General features: G+C 37.5%; 1 protein-coding gene across 7 annotated transcripts in view; it reads left to right on the top strand.

The window, feature by feature from the left end:
• Nucleotides 1-15,441, top strand: part of PACRG (parkin coregulated) — a 978,203-nt gene that overhangs the window by 620,530 nt on the left and 342,232 nt on the right. For all 7 annotated transcript variants that reach the window (XM_075596735.1, XM_075596739.1, XM_075596734.1 and 4 more), the window contains one exon: nt 6,299-6,448. In XM_075596735.1, coding sequence (XP_075452850.1) covers nt 6,299-6,448 — 150 coding nt within the window. The remainder of the gene's footprint in view (nt 1-6,298; nt 6,449-15,441) is intronic.

The raw sequence follows: 15,441 nt of genomic DNA, 5'->3' as shown, positions 1-15,441 counted from the left end.
TGGGGACATTTTCTAATATTGAGCTTGCATATAATACATTACTCAGCTAGAATGTGAGAAGAAAAAAATAATCACTCTTCATTGAAACAGTGTCTATATTTTATTGACCAATTTTACTTCTGAATATCTCATTTGATGACGACATTAAACCCTCAGTATGAAACATATTCTAGGTGTAACTGTCTTTGACACTAACATTCTTTATAAAATGCTATTGTGCTCTTTCCGGTATATGTGAAAAACAGGCATGAATAATAACAACTGTTTTCCAGATGCACTACCTTTTTTAATCAGGGAAAATGTAAAGTTAAGTTACCTAAAATAGTAACTGACGTTATTTTCTCTGAGTTCAGCGCATATACACATAGCACTGACGTAATAATTGGCAAATAAGATACTTCCGCAAAGCGTGTCAAATAACTAACGGCAAGTTTTGTTATGCCTTATTTAGCGTTGCGTTAACCTGAACAGGACTTTAGTGCATATGCAATGTTTTTGCATATCATTTGCATTTTATTTACGCTGAGGGACATACAAATTTATCGTTGCATGCTATTTAACAAATGCTGCTAACAATTTGAGGTGAGAAATAGATTATTTGACACAATGCTCTCTTTCAATTCATTTTCAAAAACAGTTCTTTATACATAGCCCCATTGTCTTATTTCTCCACATTCTACCTCTGCAACCCGTCTTAACAAATTGCTCCCCTACCCCCTACATGACTGTTTATGCAGTACTAGGAGGTACAGCTACTTTAAATTAAAAAAAACTTCTTGAAATTAATGCTAATTACTGTATGCATATATTCAAATTTAATATTGGAACCTTAAGTTTATATTACATCTTATATGTATACAATTTATCACTTTAAAATGACATTCCGAAATTAATAGATTGTATGCCACCTCTTCATATTAATCTTTATGCAATTTGTTAATTAAGTAATAATCCCTGAAGAACAGGGCATTACTGGCCAATAATGCCCTGGCTGGAACAGTTGAAGGCCCGAGCGAAGCCGAGGGACTTTAACCCAGCCAGGGCATTATTGGCCAGTAATGCCCTGTTCTGAGGGGATTATTACTATTATAGGCTAAATGTAGGCTTTTTTAAAAAATTTATAAAAAATATAAAAAAATTTAGTCATTGATTTTTATCAGTGTATATACCTGTGTGGGAAAAAGAAGTAAAGTAGAAGATGAGAAGGCTGAGGGGCCGGAGAGAGAGGTTTAGGGGGGGAAGGGAGGTGTAAGGGGGAGAGAGGTGAAGTAGGGGGGTGGGAGAGAGGTGAAGGAGGGGGGAAAGAGAGAAGTGGTGGGGGGAGGGAGAGAGGTGAGGGTTAAGAGAGAGGTGAGGGGGGGAAGAGTGAGGTGAGAGGGGGAAGACAGATGAGGGGGGGAAGAGAGGTGAGGGGGGAAAGAGGTGGAGGAGGGGGAAAAGAGAAGTGGTGGTGGGGGAAGAGAGGTGAGGGGGGGGGAGAGAGAGGTGAGGGGGGGAGAGAGAGGTGAGGGGTGGAGAGAGAGGTGAGGGGGGGAGAGAGAGGTGAGGGGGGAGAGAGAGGTGAGGGGGGAGAGAGAGAGAGGTGAGGGGGGAGAGAGAGGTGAGGGGGGAAAGAGAGAGGTGGGGAGAAAAGGGGTGAGGGGGAGAATTGGGGGGAATGGAGGGGGAGAGGTGGATGGAGGGGGATGTGGGAGAGAACTGGGGGGACTGTGATATTAACTACAACTAAATAAAAAGAAATACAAATTACCTTACAGTAGCACAGGCAATAGATGTGGTTAGAAATATTACTTTGTTGCAAGCAACAAAGTTACCAGTTGGGACACCCAGCTTCTGACAGCACCAGCAGCTGTGAGAGAGAGGGGGAGAGAGGGGGGAGAGGCTGCTTGTTCAGTGTGATCAGTGAGGAGAGCAGGGCTGCTACAGTTAAGATTTAAACTTGCCGGTTTTTTTCTCAGCGAGCCCCTGCTTCTCTGCTTTGAGGTGAGTTGGCAAGTTGTCAAAAATTCCGGGCATTACTGAATGAATAATGCCCGGAATTCTGACCAATCAGAGGGCAGGGATTTCAGTAATGCCCGGAATTTTACTGCTTTAGCCTATAATAGTTTATATGATTAGGACTCATTGTATTCTATATAATGCTATAGTACATATGTACACATTCTAAAGATTGTTCTGCACATGCTGTCATTCTGATCAAGGTTCCATTCTACCTGCTGTACAATGCTTTGCAAAACAAACTGGGAACAAAAATATTGGAATCCTAAAAACATTATGTAACTACAACACCCACCCTTGAGATATGTTAATTGAACTAGGTTGGTTATCCCTTGGGTCCAGATGCAACATACATTTTTCCTGTCTTACCTTTAAATACTTTCTGGACAAGTTACCAAATCATCTGAGCAGGCATCTTACCACTACTATACACAACACTTAATGATGTAGCAAGACTCACTGTCCCCAGCATCATGGACGAACAAGCAAAAGTCTGCAGTACTGGGGACAGTATCTGTCGCGTTTGTGCTGCGGGGGGTCCATGCTTCTGAATGGGATCCCCAGCAACGTTAATCCTTCGGTGCCGTGACCGCGTGCGGCGGTGGTACCGAGGACCTTAAGGCTTGCTACATCTGTATAACTTTAGATATGCCTCCAGAAGCCTGCTCATTTCCAAGCTTCTATAAAGATTCCGGTCACTCTTTCATTCTCTTACCAAACACCCCCTACTGGAACAATTTACCGGAGTGCCTCAAAAACAGCATCCTGTTTCAAGACTTCTGCTCTTTCATACTTTAAACATGTGTGTAACTGTGACTTATAACGTTTAAAACAAGAAAAAAATACAGTCTAGTATAAAAAAAGTGTAAGAGGCCAGCAGTGCATCTCTGGAACATACAACAATAAAAGAAGGATTCATCCCCAAACGTGAGGGGGGGTAAATTGTTCCCGATTGATGCATTCAATATGCTCAAAAAAGCATGATATTTTATTATCAGTGCAAAAAATACAAAAAAAACACATGGATTCCCCATTTACATACAACTATACAGGTATAAAAACATTCCGTGTTACTGAGACCACCGATCCTACAATCATTATAAGCAGCAGTGCTAGTATTGTCGTTGCAGATAAAATACTGCTTGTGTATAGCCTCATTGTGCAGAAAATGTATATATATATATATATATATATATATATATATACTGTCCCAGTCTCTTGGCCTTTGGGGATTGAATTCACAGCGTAAATGGATGATCGGGCAAAGATTGGTGTTATACGTTACAGATATACCCTTGTGTTTATACTTCATGGATTTCACCAAACCGTTCCGTTTTGCCAACAGATTTATGCATTTAAGAGACACCTAGCATGAAGTTTTTCTAGCGTCTCAGTAGCATCCCGCATGGCCTGCTGACACCTGACTGATGACGTATAGTATGCAGCAGTGCGGATGGAGCATGTTGAGTGCATCTAAATTTGGAACAGTTTTTTTACCCCCCACCCTTTTGGGGATGAATCCTTCTTCTTTAACTTAGAATGTAGTCAACATGTTGTTTTGTACACAGGACATTCTTGAAAACGAGAGGTTGTATTTTTTTCTGGTTAAATATCTTATAAATAAAAATCAATAAATTAGTCTCTCTTCTTGAATTTGGCAAATAACATACTAGAATAAACCCCATACTGGTATCTAAACCTCATTTTCTATGGCTATTCTTTAGATTAAGATCAAGTAAAATGTGTTTAACATTAATCACAGCTCTAATTTAATGGTTATTTAATATTGTTTAGCAAATTTCCCTTAAGAGGCTTTACTAATAATTAGCAGAACATTGCATTTATTCATTATCATATGCATGTGCCATAAACAATGTAAAAAAATACAAACAAAATGAAATGAAGCGGATAAAAAAGTCCTAGAAAAATATTTAACAAAAGATTGCATAAAGCTACGTGAAATTCTAAGTAAGCAGAAGGTTAATGTTTTAAAAACATTGTACAATCTGTTTTTTTCTGCATTGAACCAACTCTACATTCACTTGATTGCACAGTCGTCTGAGAAAAGAAAGAATGATTAACTTAGCAGAATTTTGTGATTGAAGACATACACAGACTAACTGTTAGCAAAGTGTATCTGTCTCTTCACAGGTTGGCTTCCCGTTGCCACACTATCCAATAGAAGTTACTGAGATTTCCTTTGACTTTTTTTTATTGAATAGACCAATACTAGAGCCAATGTGAGGGAAGAATAATCTTCTTTATTGGGGGCTAGTGAGGTGTCAGCAGAAACTGTGGGAACAAACAACAATCACACAAGGCAGCATTTTATAACATCAGGGCCTCGATCCATCTTTTAGTTCGTTCAAAGCTTTGACTAATAAAGGCCTTTTTACAATTCCCAGCAGAGTTCGACTTAATTCCCCACAGAGCCTCAGGGGCCTGAAATACATTTCTTTGCAGCAATAAAAGAGAAGAAAAACTAAAAAAACTAAAAAGCATAATCAGTCTTTTAGTATCTGACCCAAATGAGTAAGGGTTAAGGGCTTTGCATCAACATACAATCACTGGGATTTTGTTGAAGCATCTGAAAGGAATGGAGGAAAATGTCACTTTCTGTCAGGACAGATATTAACTGTAAAAGACCCAAATAAATGACAGTCCCATTTTACAAAGTCTATTATACTGTAGCTATCTAGACAAAGAAGAGTTTTGTGCTGTTAAATTAGTATTAAGCAAAGCCTTTTCATTATCTATTTATTGCATGAATGATTTAAGGTACTTTATACCATTTATACCATTGCCAATAGGAGGTAGGAGGCCAACAGGAGGTAGCAATATATATTTATTAGTGGATCATATTCTGTGGGAGTTATGTTATTTTTTGTGGCACTATTGCAGTTTAACTCCTTCGGTGCCCTAATGACATACAACCTATGTCAAGAAAATGGTCATCTCAGAGGCCTTTAAGACATACATGGTATATCATGGCCTTTTCTTGTTTATTACGAGCGGTTCGTTGCGAGGGCTCCCATTGGGTGGCGACCATGAATTACACTGAAGGTGGAGATCTACCCTGTACCATTCACTTCTGTTCCAGCAGTGTCAAAGGATGCGTGGCTATGGAGTTGGCACAACTCTTTGGCACTGAAGGGCTTAATGAATGATTCCCTGTCTGTCTGTCATGTGTTACATTTCTTAACATCAAAAGACATCAGATCTAAGATGTTGTAAACCTTTCTAGGTAACGATCTTCTTCCCAGTTTCATTTCTCCTTGCAGCTTCCAGATAATTAAGCACCTTTGAGCTTATTTTCTGTAAGTAGAAAAATGTAAAAGAAGATGAACATGCGTTTAGGCAGTCTTTTTCTTACCTTCACACATAGATCATTCAAAGGCAGGGATTCTGGCTGGCGCAGATAGACAATTCTGACTGTAATTGAGACTTTTAGGGGGTATTTATGCAGGTGTTCTGAGCTGCAACGCTGGCCCAACACCCGTGCAAAAAACAATATAGGATGTATCAGGGAAAAAAATCCCATTGAATATAATGGTGCTTGTTTGCAGAATTGACACTTTGAGTTTCAGCTAATTGAAAGATGATTGTCATTAATTTTTAGTCTCACCATAACCTTATAATTACATAATCAGAATATCTAAGTCCCTCAGCTACTGGACTAAGAAGGGGGCATACTGACCTTGATTTTCCAGTCTGCTGCTATTTGGAATAAACATTTCACCTCAGACATTGACAAACCGTACTATGACTTATGGTTAAAATACGTGGCACTGACTTTCAATGAGTCACTCCAAATGAATAGGTGGGTTGACCTGTTTTTCTATTTTTAAGTTAGATTTACTCACCTGTACTGTAGTTTGCACATAACATTATAATTATAATTCATGCACAGTTTAGTATAATCAAGACAAGAGCAAAAAGTAGTGGTTTAGTGTATGTTGATGCCACTCTTTTTAGTGACATTATCACCATGACTACAGCAAATGAGATTCTTAGTATATTTTGTGTTTTTTTTAAAGAAAAGTGCAGTTAAAGGTATTATAATATGAATAGGGAGATGAAGATTAATTGTAGACAGCCTCTACACAACACTTTTTAATTGCTTCTATCCCAGTCATTAGATACCCCTCTGGCAGAGAAAGAAAGAAATCAAAAGAATATAGCTGTAATCTATTTGTTTTTTGACACAATGGAATTATTTCTTTCGGAACTGTTTTGACTGCTTAAAACGATCTTATTTTTATATTTTAGAACTGAACAGATACATTTTTAATACTTTTAGATGCCCTGAATATTCGCAATCGACAAGTTATCTGTACCACCCTTAAAGTTCTTCAGCACCTTGTTGTGTCATCCGATATGGTGGGTGAAGCTCTTGTCCCCTATTATCGTCAGATACTCCCCATCCTCAATATTTTCAAGAACATAAATGGTGAGTATGCTTCAAATGTTCTTACTTATTTTGTTACTTTGCTGATCCGCAGTTTAATTGATGGCCAAGTCAGAGATACAGGTTTCGGATTTTCTATGAAGTTCTATCTTAACATCTTAAAGTGTATATTAAATGGTACTTTGCATAATTCAGTTTTAGGGCCTTAATCTTTATATGCCAAAGCTGCCGTTCTCAGACGAAAATACACATAAACTTTAATAGACTTTAACAGCTGCTTTGGCCGACAGATGTAGAAAAGGTTACTGTTTTCAGTACTGCAATTGAGCAGTTCCGTGACAACGCTGATTGTGACCAGAGAGGATTAATACTGTGGGGGATCGCATTGAAACGAATGGACCCTTGCAGCGCCGTTTCGTCTGGAGATCCAATAGCAGAAGGGAAAACAGTAACCTTTGCTACGTCTGTATATAGAATGAACCCCTTAGGCTTAAAGAGACTCTAGGGTTGTGGTTAATTAACAATGCACATAGGATATATTTTCATACATAGACCCAAATACATTTGGAGATCAGAATAATGTAAGCACCATATTTTCCTGTCCTGGGATCTAGTAAAATGACAATTTCCTTTCTAACACATCTCACATAAAGCTTATTAAACAAAGTACTGAAGCACTGAAGCCGTTCTATAATCTTCTAATAATTAAAATGTTAGCATTTTGAACAGATGAGTGTATTGTATTTTCTGCATACTTAGTGTATGAGTCTGTAATTTGGCACTGCTCTTAAAGAGACAATATTCCAGTTGTGCCACCGATTGTCACTCATTGTTACCGGTTTGTTTGATATATAGCCAGACCTAAATGATAATGTCAGTTTCTTCATTTCAAAGAAAACTCGTGTTACTATAACTGTAATAATAACACTACTGTTGCGGCCCCTTTTATTCTCCTACATCCCCGAATTTTTTCGGGGATGTTTTCCGAATGTCACGCACTTTGCCGCATTCATGGCGAGACAACGCTAATAGCACAATGAAACGCCCGCGGCGCCTAAAAATACCAGAACATGCCGCATCTGCCCGCGGTTTTAAAAGTCGCGTCGAAACGGCCGCACGAGGCTGAAGGCGGCCGCCACTGTATATTATACATTATGTTTGAATTTTGGCACCAGGAATTCCTATTGTAGAACTTGTGATAAAACCAATTAAAGCCAATTAAAGTGCTCCATTTTTACAATGTGGTGTAATACATAAAGAATATTGGAATGCAAGTTCTTTATTTATAGCCAGAAATTCTATTTTCATCTGAGTTACAGAATAAATTTGACTGAAACAAAACTCAGGATCCATTGGATTTAGTCGGTTAACGCATATTTTTCCCTCATATTTATGCTGCTTCAGTCAAAAATAAAATTAGTCATCAAGTGAAAACATTTATCTTTCCCTTTAATTTGTACTATCCTACACAATTTTGTTTTATTTGTATTTATATCATTTGGTATTAGAAATGAAATACATTTTGAAATAATGACAAATACGTTTTTGGGGTGTGGAAAGCCTATTTATCAAGTATGGTTTTCCCCAAGACTGACAGATTCAATGTGTTTACTCAGTAATGCATAAATAGAATTGTACATTATTAAATCAGATTGCTGCAAAATATAATTCTGTTTATTGTGTTTTTTTTGTAACGTAAATATTATTTTCAATATGCACATACACAATAAAATATCCATACAATAAATGACATATGCCGACATCCAATGCATTATGTCCAGAACGCAATTAACACATGTAACTGTACTAAAGGGAAAACAAAAAGAATTTGAAGGTGGGTGGGGGGGTGGAGGGGGGGGCGGATGGGGGGATACAGGTACTTCCACTCCGGGTCCAATTCGTCTCTAATCTTAAACACTTTCACCCTTGTGAGCATTTGTTTGTTACTCTAAACTGTTTTGGGCCCTCCCAGCTTATGCTTTAGTATTTATTGAATAGGTGTACTCATCCATCAGCTCTGGTTAGTCACTGAACGTGAACGCACCTGGACTTATCATTGCATAATTGTGGTCATACCTACCCCTTATGTCTGATTGGGCTAGCCATGGCTGCCATACTTTTTGGAATTTGGTGTCAGTATCATTTACCAGGCTTGTGATCTTCTCCATCTGACAGACAAACAAGATTTTGTTTCTAATTTTTGCAATTACTGGAGAATGCTTTTGTTTCCACAATGCTGCAATCTCGCACCTCGTTGCCGTTGCTATATGCACAATAAGCTTGTTTTTTTCTCTGGACAGCTGCTGGGCTGGCCTGTTTAGCAAAAACAGCCATGGATCAAACGGGATCTCGAGGTTCAAAATCCTCTCTAGCCAAATGTGAATTTCCTTCCAGAGGGGCTGAATCCGAGGGCAAGACCACAGCATGTGCAACAAGTCTGCTTGTTCTCCACATTGCTTAGGACACAATGGGGAGTACCCTGCAACAAATTTGGATAATTTTAACAGAGTGAGATACCATCTCATCATTACTTTATATGTGTTCTCCTTCAGGGACGTACAGATTGAACTTTTCGCTTCGACCAAAAATATCTCATCCCAATCTGCTATTTCTAGGGTTTCCCCCAAGTCTGCCTTCCATTGGGAAATTAATTGTAAGGGTTGTGAGTACTCCCGGCCAGAACAGACTATTTCCTTATACATTTGGGAAGTTAGTCCACATGTGTCTGTTTTCAAAAGACATAGCTGCTCAAAATTTGTTAATGGGGGGAAGGGTGATAACTTTATGTAGAATGCTCTTAATTGGAGGTATCTAAAGAATTCAGAGTGGGGGGTTTCCTTTTTTGCCTTAATTTGTTCAAAGGTTTTAATATTTTTTCTTGCCTCCAAATCATTAAGCCTAAGAATTCCATTATGTTTCCAAATTGCTAAGTCTCTATTATTCAGGCCCGGTGCAAAGTTCGTATTATCAAATATTGGGGTCATCAGTGTGCTATTAGAGGTTAACCCGCATCGAAATTTAGTCATTTTCCATACCTCCAATGAGTTGAACATCGAGGATAGCAGCTCTATGAAGGAATTAAATATTGACTTTTGGGACCAGATTAAATTGTGTAAATTGACTGGAGAACACATCTCTCCCTCTAATTCTACCCATTGTTTCTGACTGGGATCTGTGTGCCATTGCGAAATCTCACTTAGCTGAGCCACATTATAGTATGATAACAAGCAAGGTGCCGCTAAGCCCCCTGCCAATGATGGTGTTTTAAGTACCCTACCTCTAATTCCAGGTTAATTCCAAATAAATTTGGTGATTAGGGATTGTAGAGAAAGGATATCTTTTAACCTAATCGGTATTGGCAGAGTCTGGAACAGATAAAGTATACAGGGGATAAGATTCATTCTGATATAGTGTATCTTCCATATCCATGAGATGTTATATGTTGGTGGTTGGGGTTTCTCTGAGCTTGTTGGGTATTTGTGTGGATGTTATATGTTGGCCAGATTCTGATATCTTCTTTTAGTGTCCGAATCAATTTGAGGTAATTTGCCTTGTACAACGTCTTATAATTATTAGTGAGATTCACTCCCAAATATTTAATGGAGTAGGGCTGCCACTTGAAGTTAAAATGAATTGCTAACAACCCCTCCTGTTCCTTTGGAAGATTGATGTTTAGTGCCTCTGATTTATTATTATTTATCTTAAAGCCTGAAATTTTATTAAAGGAACCCAAGAGGTAAAAAGGTTGGATAAGGAGGTAAGAGGTTTCAACACTGTCAAAAAAACATAATCCGCATAAAGAGCAACTTTATGGTTTTAGGTGTTCATTTGTAGTCCCATAGTATCTGGGTTTCTACGTACAGTTTGTGATTGGCTAGTGGTTCCATACACATGGCGAAGAGTAATGGGGCAACCCTGTCTGGTGCCACTTTTGATCTTAAACAGATTAGATGGGAATCTCTGATGTGTTACCCTGGCTACTGGACTGAAGTACAATGCAGCAATGGTGTGTAGGGCCTTGCCCCCAAACCAAAACACCCCAAGAGTGGCTTTTAGATATGGCCAGTCGATTCTATCAAACGCTTTTTCGGTGTCCAGGCTTAATACCATAATTGCGATCTTTTTTTTATGTGCCAATTCGATCAAACTGTATTTTGCTTAAAGATCAAAGAGAGTGATTGGAACAATACACTAATATATATAAAGAACAGTCCTTTTGAGTTACAAAATCATTGTACACTATAATTTCATCTATGTAGAACTCTCATATTGGTCCACTAAATAGTATCACAACCTGCATTATATCTATACTTGTCCAGGACCAATACAGCTACTAGTACTTTGATAAACAACAAATTAGGAAAGGAACACATAATATTGTGTATTAAACGTAAAAAAAAGTGATCTTTAAGGTAGCTGAAGGCAAAGGGGTTTTTTCATTAAATAGTGATAGTGCCAATTTGGGCACAGAAACTCCCATTGGCTTCACAGGGAGTTTTTGTGTGAATAGTATTATCAATAACCACCACAAAGCACAATGATTGAATAATAAGTCGATATATCTGCACATATTATAAAGCCATAATCATTATTAGTGGAGGAGTATATTCTTTTATTGGTAGTACATAATTGGAGTTTCCAATAGGTGTCGTTTGTATGTAGCGTTTTTGTGATCAAACATGTCTCCTCTTCAGATATGGCATTGTCCTTTTTCATCATGTTTGCCACACTGGTTTAATCCACCCTAATTAACCTCCATTTTTTAAAAATAAGATTGGAACCGGGGTCCTCCAGAGCTGAAATATTTTCAGGGACCCCAAGGTCCCTAAGATTCTTACTGGTGGAGTTATAGGTATTACTTACTGTTTTTTTAAAGGGGAATACAATGGACATGCAATAAGAAGGGTGGTTAAAAATAAAAACAACGAGTAAGTGCAACTGCTCTTTTACATGCTCTACTTGCCTGCAAAGTAATATCGATTTCCTCTGGATCAGTACAGCCACTACAACTCTGTATTGTAAAGTAGTAGCGGTCAAAATCCTTTGTGACTTTCCATATATTTTTACAATGGACTAATTTGCCCCCCCACCCCTAAAAAAATGGAAACTTATTATATGACTTAGCAGGCGTTACACACAAGATGTCAGCCCCAATAGCTTCCCCATGACCCCTGTCACTCTTCCCCTCATGCACTGTTCTGAATACATTGCTCTCATTGCTCTGTCATGGATTTCCATATATCATACCTGTCTTGAGAACAGTTAGGCTATTTCCTAATACCTATTATACTTTTATGGAATGAATACAACAATTCATTTTGAACAAATAGTGAATGCATTGTTCAAACAGCAGTGTCACTTATTCAGCATCTTAACCAACTTGAATGTTGGAATCAACTGGAATGCCTAGCAGAAGGTCTGCCTAATCCGCTGTCAAACTAACAATAGGAGAAAGCCTCCTGTTGGTAGACAGTGAAATGTATTGCAGTCTTTAGGTTTAATGAGCCACAGGTCTGCACCTTTCCACAATGATCTCTCAGAAACCCAGTAAATCTTTCTCGTTGAGATACACAATATTTCAAATGCATTAAGGAAACATCATTGACTACAGATAACTCTGTTGCTAAATATGTGGTGCCACTTCTCTTTATTTAGATTTAAGTGTTGGATCATTTCTGTTACATTATATTTTCTTCCTTACAAACTACATTAAATCCATATGTGGTATTATACTGTACTTACTCCTAATGTTTCTTACGTACGACAGTCACTGCACTGCTTACACTTTAATGTTTTCTCTTCCCTTCAGTTTGTACATTTGCCCTTATCTCTTGCCCCTGTTTTTATTTCTATTCCCTTTGATAATTATGTCTGTATATGTATATTGTAAAGCATTGTATCGACCTTGTCAACAAAGCTGTCAAGGTACAATGGCTCAATTGAGTGAGATTTCAGTGTCCTGGATCAAAAATGTCATTTTATTAGAAAAAGTCTGACTTCAAAGAACAAGATCTTATTGAAGCCTATGAGACTGCTGGCACTAAAAAGGAATGATGATACCTTCCATTGAGTGATAGTACTTCCTAATGAGTAAAATTTAACAAGCATTGGACATTGCTGTATAATAATAATGTAATAATCTTTCATTTTTATAAAGGTATGCATGGAAAGGAGCTTTATTTCTGCTTCATCCATGCCTTTAGTTTCGGTGTGTATCAATATCTAACTTCAACATCCCACAGAGGCATTGCCACTTTTCATAAATGTTTTATGAGATTCAGGGAATAAGAACAGTGAGCAAATGTAAGGATAAAAAGGTTAGTATTTTGAATGGTAATAACACTGGCTACATTTCTGATTGCAAATGCCATCTCCTCTATGAACTCATTGAACCGTTAATATTAACATGTTCTAGAGAGTACACTCCACTGCCTTACTGTTTTTGCTGTATATTATTTAATTAAAATTAGCATTTTTACAATGCTGCTTTCCTTGCTTCCATGGAACAGGATTGTCGGCCATAGAATTGCCTCATTTAATGTTCTTAACTGCCAAATTTCATTTTAACATTGATGAAAACAGGTATCTGGAATTATAGCTCTTATATTTTCCATGATCTTGGCATTTCTAATGATCAACAAAAGCCTAGAGATTTCTTGATAATGTCGTTATTGATGTGTTTGCGTATGCTCGGCTGTAATATTCCTCTCTTGTGTGCATAATTAGAACTTGAAGCCTAATCTTCCAGGTAATGAACAAGAAAGCAAGTATAATGATGATGATTCAGTAAGTTACATCCAAATATCAACTACCTATTATCAATAAAATCTGTTTCATTCCTCTCCTGGGGATGTCTGTTGGAGACACCTCTTTTTTTATCATATTTTACAATGACATTTCTGGTTTAGTGCTGGAGCTTAGTATGGTAACTTACATGAAGGGTTACATTATGGAAGAACTGAGGGGAAATTAGTTCTGGTACCTTTTTTCTTTCTTTAAATTCTTTTAAATTCCTTCACCTTCTACAAGGAAACCCATATAAGGATTATAAAATGAGCAGGAGAGAGTCTCTGGGAAGTGACAATTATCCTTTCTACCGGGATTTCTTTATTTAAAGCTGAATTACTTATTGTAGTCTAGATGTATGTGTATTCATTTCTCTTTGCTTAGAGTTTGTGCACCTTTTTTCATGGATAATCATTGCATGTACAGTATGCATTCAATGACATTGCTCTATATACATTTTGAAGAGTAAACTAACACATACATAGGCCTTTTTTTTAATTTATTTTTTACTGTCAACAATGTACAAACTATCATGCTAGTGAATGGAAGGTAGCACATATTAGATATTTGTTATCATCATGTTACTATGGTTCCTATTCAGTATGATATAGAAAGCTATTTTCTGTGCTGGAGTGAATGGAGCTGAACTCCACAGCATTTTGAATAGAGGCCTTTATTGGATAAAGAGGGTTCAGATTGTACACAGGGATGTAAACCCCTATCTGGATTAGTTACTTTTTCAATTATTAATAATAACAAATCCACTGTCTATAAGTATAAAACATATTTTACAGATGTTTAAAAAAATAGCAAATATTCACTGGGATGACTTGAATGGCAAATAATGCTGGAACGGGATGTGATATACCCCCGCATCTGACCTTAGTGAATCTGACATTTAACTTGCCAACATGGTACCTTTGTATTGTACAGCTCATGGAGAAGCTGTTTGTCTTTTTAATGGAATTTAAATATTCTGTATGCTAAATTGGGCATTGTCTTTAACATGAGTTTTTGTGCGATAGTTCCCCCGATCGGCACTATCGCAGTTTAATTAATAACTCCAAAGCAGTGTCCAGGTATCGGTTTGTAGGTTCCCTATTTTCATGTAGTTTAGATATAGTCACCAAAAACATTATCCTGTGATTTGCATACTGCAGTACAGATGAGCTGCCTCCATGAGGAGAATGGGTCTATTGCTTCCCTGGACCTCTCTGCAGAAACAAGCGACAGCTGCAGAAAATTTGAAAGCAAATTGCAGATTTCTAAGTATGAAGAGCGTTGAACATCCTCTCTAATTGCTAGGAAGAGGGGGAGATGTTTTTTGCACAGGAGTGTGAGAGAAAAAGGGTAGAGAGAGAAAGAGAGTGATTCCACAGTGATGATTATGGCTCGTATTCTTTTTTTCAAGGCTTTGCAAAATGATTTTCTAACGTGACAAAATATCTATAAACCATGGATACCATGGTACACTGCAGGATCTGCCGAGGAAACAGTGCATAATTTAGTATTGTTTGCTTACAAGAAAATTATAGTTATCGTGTTGTGAATAGTAACACTGAGAGTTTTAAAGGCTCCCAGATTCAGCACAGTAGGATGCATAGACACTCAGCAGTTGAAGGGTTAAGCTGTAATGTGTAATTTAAACAGCATGTGCAATTATCTCCAAGGAAATCGAAGTGTTCTAAGTATTGATAGTGAATGAGTTTTATCGTTCAAGCAATGGCAAGAAAAGTGCTATTTATGCAAGATAGCACTAAGACTTGGAATTAAAGCACTGAGTGTTTTGACCCGTCAAATCTGAAGCACTGCTAATACAGATCCTTTTACTCTTCATATCTACTAAAGTAAGGGCATGAGAAATAAGTAAGATCATCTCAATACTCGCCGTTATAGTAAGCAGTCTCGTTAATTTTATTAGTACAGTACATTTGGTGAACATGTATACATTTACCGAAATCTACTGACATTTGCTGGCAGAAATAGTGAAGCATTTCTAAGTGGTATTTATTACACAGGCTTCAAAACAGAAGCATAATGGACGAAAGGAAGCGAGTGAAAAGTATCCTGACGTGTTTTAGAGTAGAATGGAAGTGAAAAAAAATCTCACAGCAAGCTACAAACAGTGACTTTTGTAATGCTTGGTAGATTTCTGAAGCAATTTTGGTTTATTAGATTATTTCTTGTGGCTCAAGATTTATAGTTATACTAACTGATCTTTTCTGTTACTGTGTTCTCATTTGCAAGTT

This window comes from Ascaphus truei, chromosome 4 (assembly GCF_040206685.1).
Source record: "Ascaphus truei isolate aAscTru1 chromosome 4, aAscTru1.hap1, whole genome shotgun sequence".
Classification (NCBI taxonomy): domain Eukaryota; kingdom Metazoa; phylum Chordata; class Amphibia; order Anura; family Ascaphidae; genus Ascaphus; species Ascaphus truei.
This window is presented reverse-complemented; position numbering and strand designations above follow the sequence as displayed.